At 44.5% G+C, this 7096-nt stretch overlaps 1 protein-coding gene across 1 annotated transcript in view; it reads left to right on the forward strand.

The window, feature by feature from the left end:
* PROKR1 (prokineticin receptor 1) overlaps positions 1-6934 on the forward strand; it is a 10361-nt gene extending 3427 nt beyond the window's left edge. Inside the window, exon 2 of the mRNA XM_019548684.1 lies at positions 4974-6934. Within this exon, the coding sequence (XP_019404229.1) occupies positions 4974-5670 (697 nt within the window). The 3' untranslated portion in view covers positions 5671-6934. The remainder of the gene's footprint in view (positions 1-4973) is intronic.
* The last annotated feature ends 162 nt before the right edge of the window (positions 6935-7096 follow it).

Here is a 7096-nt window from a genome sequence, read left to right on the forward strand (position 1 = left end):
AAGAGCCAGGCCTAGCTAGCCACCCGAGGGCGCCGAGACTGAGGCGGCGGTAGTGCCGGCCCGAAGGCGCCGAGACTAGGGCGGCAAGGGAGCTAAGGCTAGGGCAGTGAGGGCGAGAATTCTGAGGGTGCTACGTCACCCTAACGTGACGGTAGGCGGCGCTGGGGAGCTCACGGCGGCCCCTAGCCGCCGCTCCCTCACATACATATTATTGTTTTTCTACTATTTATAGTCAAACTATAACAAACTGTTCAGAGAGAGTTATTAAGTCATCTCCTCGAGCCATGAGGCACATGCAAGCATACTCTCAGAGTGTAAAAGCAATGTTTGTCATCCAGTCCCTATGGCTACTGAAAGACTAGAGATTTGCATGGTATCTCCCAGGCTATCTCCTAACTAAAACAATACTGGAGAAGAATAAGGAAAGATGTTGTTATGAAAACCTTAAGGCATAGATTTTATATAAAACCATATCTGCATGAATTTAAAGAAAAATAGCTAAAAGCGCTGTTGTCTCCAAAGCAATTAACAAGTCCCTTCTGGTTATTCCCCTGGTTGAGATGATGCATATCCATATTTGTGTTGCTCCACATTGTTAACAGAAAAAAAAAAGTCTCCAATCTTCTGCAACAGACTTTGCTAGCTCTGTTCATCTGAGAACGCAGATAATTATATGATACACAAGCTGAAGATGCTTATACAAATATAACATGCTATTTGGGGAAAAAAAAATCATATTTCAGGAAAACAGATCTGCAATAAGATACAGGCAATACAAATTGTACCAGGCAGGGGGAAAATGTCCTAGGGTTGCCGTGCTCTCCCCTAGCGCCCCCTACCATGCCAAGTTTGCATTAACGCACCCTCGTTCTCACCTGCTACATCTTGATCTTATGAAAGTTAAAAGGAGGTTGCCTCTCATCTTCCTGGTCACAGTTCCTGCTACCCTGATCCTTGTTTATACAACGGGCTTCCGAACACCCCAGCCTTATGCGCTGTGCGTGGCTCCAACCACCCCTGTACTACGCACCAAGCCTCGCAGATGTACCGAACGTTGTTTGGTCTATCTCACTCTCTGCTCCCTCTCTGGCACCCGGGCTCTCCGCAGCCCTAGTCACTCAGCCATGCCCCACAGGTTGCTCTGGCTTTCCACAGCCTTGTCTTACAATCACACCCCACAGCCGTTATGGCTTTTTGCAGCCCCCTTTCTGGGGCTTCTTGATGCTCCCCCTCCAGGGCTTCCCTAGTGTCTCCATGCAGCCATGGCTCCCCTATGAGGCCTCCTCCATCCCTTCAGAGCCTCACCCAGTCCTCCAGTAGTAAACCATCAACACAAACTCAAGCCCTTTGGCTATAACGTAAACCTAAGCTGTCTGGCCATAATCACTTTCAAGGCTGTCACCGGGTTTCTCCATCTCTCACCTGAACAACTGCCTGCACGTTCTAGCCTCTTCCTTTTTCTCACTCCGGCAGAGTTCCTACCCTATGGCTGCTGGCAGGCAACTGCCTGCCTGGCTTCAGCCTGGGAGTTATATGGGAGCCAGGCCCTGCCCCTTCCCCTCAGCTGACTCCCACCGGTTATCCTGGCAGCCCGCAGCTGGGCTCCTCACTTACTGCTCCACAAGTAGCAGGCACCTCAGTGCCCTGCTACACACCTCCCCCTCTTAAGAACCAGACTCACCGGACCAAGTCTTCATTGTCTTCTGCCACACGTGTTTTTTCTTCCTTCTTTCCAATCTTGGCTCTTGTTCTTCTACCATTTAGATACTCAGCAGCAGAGGTTTTAAGGTACCTCCTACTTGGTTTTTAGCCAAGGTGCAACATGTGGGATTTTATGGGAGCTGCCCTGCCACGAGCAGTCCCCCCACACTAGCCGACTTTGGTAAATCATGCCCTCCATTGGTCCAGCTCCAGCCTACCTTCTGGGGTTCTCTCTCCCTCTCACTTCTGGCCATTCTATGCTCCATCCCCGTGCACCCTGGCCTCTTTCTCGGGGCAAATTGTGGGCTCTTTTGTCTCCTTATGATTTTCTGGAGGTCTTGAAGACTTCCCCAGATCTCCCACTGTCTCTCCAGCGCTTTCTGGGCATCTTCTCTCCTGCAGAACTCTACCCTCCCCTGTCCAGTAGATTCTCCTCCAGGTCCCTTATAGCTCTTTACATAGGCTACCCATCCAACTCACCCTTCAACGAGTTTCCTCAACATCCACCACTTAACAAGCCTAGGGATATTCCTCATGTAAATTTGTGGCCTCTTTTCAGGCTTCGGTCCCCCCTTTGGGTTTTGTTCCCTCCTCCTTATCTCTTGCCCTTTTCCCCAATTTTCTTTCCTGGGCTCCACCAATCCCCCTTTTGCGGGGCCTATCTTTAATCCCTCCTGCCCCAGGCCCCAGGCTGCCTGGGTACAATCCTGGCACATTAAACAGGAGATCTTACTCCTTGGGGTCATCTGTTCACCCTTCCCTGCCGTCTCCACATCTACCCAATCCACTCTCCCTGGCTGCTCCTAACTGAGTCCTGTAATTCTTCCCTTAGCCTGGGGTCTAAACAGTTCTCCCAGCTGGCTTCTTAGCCAGCTCAATTCCATCGCCTGGTGCTTCTGCCATTGGTCCCATCTTTGTTTCCAGTACTCTAAGATGGCTGGCAGGGCCTGCTTTTGTAGGGTCACAGAATTCTCCCCTATGGATTTTTCCTCTGTTTCAGCCTCCCGGGAGTTATATGGGAGCCAGGCCCTGCCCCTTCCGGTCAGCTGACTCTCACCGGTTACCCTGGCAACCCGCAGCTGGGCTTCTCACTTACTGCTCCACAAGTATCAGGCACTTCAGTGCCCTGCTACACAAATATTAATATCATTCGTGCTCTCTGTTTCTTGGAAAGTCTCATAGATTTGACAATACAGAATGTTGACTTTTGTGGCTAATTTGGAGTTCATTACATCATCTATGGAATAACAGTTGGGAAGAATTCAAAGAATGGTACATTGATACCTTAAAACCAACTCAACTGGCCATAGACAGAACTCTCTAATGGAGCTTCTGTATCTATTCCTCTCAAGTAGTAATACAAAACCAGTGCAGAAGACAGGACTGGAAAAAAGGAGGCATTATATTCTTATAACTTTGTAAATCCTAACTACCATTATTGCCCATGGGGGCCAAAATCTGTTAGGCAAGTTAAAGCAACCTGGAGGCTGCTCTGGCTCAGTCTGGTTCCAAGAGCATGAGGACAGGAAGGTAGATTTAAACTTTTCTTTACTTATTTTCTTCAGCTCTTCCAGGTATTCTTCAGCTACATCTGAAAAGCTAGACTTGTGTTTGTCTTTTATTGTTTGTTTATTTGTTGAACTGTGAACTTCTCACTTCTACTGAGAGTTGCTACTCTTTTGACTAAAACAGAGGCATTTGTAAATTTGGCTGCATTGCTATATCATTCCATAATGTATCTGGCCTGAAACATTAAAAATATTCAGGTCATCTTGATAAGGAACCAACTAAAGTTCTGTTTCAGAATATGAGGGATTATATACCATATCTACTTAGATACCACATGCATCTTTTCCCCCCAAAACAGCCTTCCAAATTGGGGTGCAAGTCTTAAGTGAGGAAGTTAATTTCTAGGCTGAAATTGAAGCATTGAGATGTTGTAATATTGCTGCCTTGGGCTGTGCTTCTCTCCCAGCCCAAGAGAGAGGGGCAGAGTGTAAACTTCAGGATCTCAGTTAGTTTTAGCCCCACCACAGCAGCTACTGAATTGACAATAGCTCTTAGCTGAGCTGCCAAAAGCTGCTGCCAATTCAGCAGTGGCTTTGATAGGGTTAAAATTGTTGTTCTGAAGTTGTAGCTAGAAATTAAGTGACTTATGCTGAGCCTGTGCTGTTAAGAGAAAAAAAGGATATTCCCAGAACTTTCATTCTGCCTTCCTCAAACATACAGAGGGATGTGGCACACAAGAAAACATGTTACATGCAAGCAGAAACCCCTTTAATGAATTAAAAAATGTATTAAGTTTTTGTTAAATGTTGGTGTAGTAGATGGCAGCAGTACATTAATTACAGTTTTCTAGTCACTCTTAATGAGTGCCAGCAGCTGTCATGGGGGCAAGTAGCATGGCAGAGAAATGAGTAGAAAACATTTAAGATAACAGTTACCACCAGTCTCACTACCTGCAGAACAACAATACATGTTAAGATGACTTGCCAGATGCTGGCTATGCAGCCGTTTCTCAATAACATGAAAACATCCCCAGTCTTTGAAATATTTGGAACTATTCAGAATGAATTAGCCTTACCATGGACATGGCAACACTCCTTCCAGTGAAGGAGGCAGCACACATAGACCAGTTCAACTTCCTGAGGGTACACTTGGTGAGCACAATATATTTATCACATAGATGTAGCCTTAAACTAAGCATGCAACTGGATAGTCAGGACTAAAGTGCTCATTCAAGTGCTCGAGTGTGGATCTTAGATTATTCATCCAGCTTTAAGAGCCAACCTGCAGACCAGGGGCAGGCAACCTTTTCCAGCTGCAGGCCGGAATGACCCATTCTGGGTCAGAGGCAGGTAGATAGGTGCTAGATAAGGTTGTCACTTACTCCTGTGGTGGCACAGGAAAAGCACCCACAGCTGGTGCTTGTCCTCACAGCAGCACAGGGAGAGTGTCTGCAGCCAAGGCCACCTCCCACCAAATGCCACCAAAACTCTACAGCCACAGGCCAGATCTGATGATTATATGGGCTAGATCTGGCACACATAGGTGCAGACCCTCTGCTTTAGACAATTATTTCTGACTGGTTTTTTTAATCTCTTTATCATCGCTTTTTCTGAAATAACCACATTTCTATCAAGCTCTCCTTTTGGAAACAGTGATATTTTCTGTTCCCTGTTAAGTCAGTCAGCCTGCTTGTAACAAGGAATGTGTTTTGATTACTAAGGCTCCCTGACTTCCTTTTGAATGTACTTCTTTATCTTTTGTAGGTATCTGGCTATCGTCCACCCACTGAAACCACGTATGAATTACCAAACAGCAACCTTTCTCATAGCCTTGGTTTGGATCATCTCCATACTCGTTGCTATACCATCTGCATATTTTGCTACTGAAATTGTGTTATTCACAGTAAAAAATCAGAAGAAATTTTTTTGCGGCCAAATTTGGCCAGTTGACCAACAAATGTATTATAAATCATACTTCCTCTTCATCTTCGGTATTGAATTTGTTGGACCTGTGATTACGATGACCTTGTGCTATGCCAGAATCTCCCGAGAGCTTTGGTTTAAGACTGTGCCAGGCTTTCAAACCGAACAGATCAGGAAGAGGCTTCGCTGCAGAAGAAAAACTGTCATGGTGCTCATGTGCATCCTAACAGCCTATGTCCTCTGCTGGGCTCCTTTCTATGGATTCACAATTGTCCGTGACTTTTTCCCCACAATCTTTGTGAAACAGAAGCATTATCTTACAGCCTTTTACATAGTTGAGTGCATTGCCATGAGCAACAGTATGATTAACACCATGTGTTTTGTAACTGTCAAAAACAACACCATGAAGTATTTCAAGAAGATTATGTTACTCAGGTGGAGGTCCACCTATAAAGGGAGCAAATCCAGTGTAGATCTAGACAGCAAAACCAATGCAACACCAGTCACAGAAGAGGTTGACTGCATAAGACTAAAGTAATTGAAGTTTGGTTGTCGTGACACGTGCATCCCTGGGGGAGGGAGGTGAATTAGTATTTTACCTCAAAAAGCATCTCTCCCAGTTTTTGTGGTGATACCTACCACTGGAGAGAGCTCTAGATGAGGATTCAATAGATCACAGATCTCTTTCCAACTACGCTGTTGAACAGATGTATGACTATGCGCTGATCATATTGACTCTGCCTCACTTTTCTCTTCTGCAAAACAGGGATAATGATACTGATTTTCCTTTGTTAAAGCCCTTTAAGATTTAGGGATCGAAAGCTCCATGGAAAAGCTAAGTGGTGTTATCTGGATGCAAAATTCTATCTTAGAAATGACATCAACAATTCTCCCCTTTTCTCCTTGCCTTAGGGAATGACCTTTTTTCCTCCTCTTGAGCAAGACCTTTGACTTGAAAAGTCTTATTCTTCTCCCATTTCCTTTCTGCAACCAAACGTACTACTTTGGTGACAAGAAACTCTATGCTGCTGTATAGCGCTTTCTTACACGCCCAAGTCCTAGAAACCAAGAGACATTTCAGCATGTCATTGTCTCCATAGAATGCTACCCTGTTCCCTGGCCAGTTTTCTATACAGATATGAATACTGCTCCTTAGTCTAGAAGAGACCCCAGTTTCTTTAGCACAATAACCTATACAGAACTCTGGCTCCATCCTTCTGGAATTGTATGGGAAATATTGACAGTAATTTACTATTATGTACCTGAAAAGAGAATGTACATAAGGCCCAGGTATCACCTAAGGGGCAGGCACCATATAAAAATACCCCCACAAAAATATTCAAGTGGGATAAATAATGTGGAGACCTTATGGTAGTCCTTTGTGTAGGGAGGGAATTTTAGCTCTATAGTGGGCATGGCAGACTGAACAGGCTTTCAGTAGTCATTGATTTGCTGTTTGATTGTCACTTCTTACCCGTTTAAACCTAGACCAGCTGTACAACACATCTCAGTGAATATTGCGTGAATCTCCATTAATTTCATCTTGCTTATTCTGATTACGTGCCCCCCTAGGATAGGTGTGTCTTTCAACTGATAACTGTGTTTTAAACAGGTGGTAGTGTCAGTAAAGTACGCTCATTTAAGTCCACAATTATGAAATTTGATGAATGTTCATGTCCTAAAATTAAGGCTTTTCTACTGTGCTACCAAACGCTTCTCGTTTTTAAATGTGTGATACTGCCTGCTTTTGAAGTAAATTAATTTTGTAAATGATTTGTTTCTTTGTAAATTTAAATTGAGCAGAAATCCCTCTTAATTAATAAAATGATAAGTGTTGGAACCTAAAAACAGCATTCAAAATTATTTTCAAGGATTTTGTTTTTCATAGTTTCATAGTTGGTAGGGTCAGAAGGGACCTGAGCAGATCATCAAGTCTGACCCCCTGCCATGACAGGAAAGATTAC

The sequence above is a fragment of the Crocodylus porosus genome, unplaced genomic scaffold, assembly GCF_001723895.1.
Source record: "Crocodylus porosus isolate Cpor-Errol unplaced genomic scaffold, CroPor_comp1, whole genome shotgun sequence".
In the NCBI taxonomy this organism is placed as follows: Eukaryota; Metazoa; Chordata; order Crocodylia; family Crocodylidae; genus Crocodylus; species Crocodylus porosus.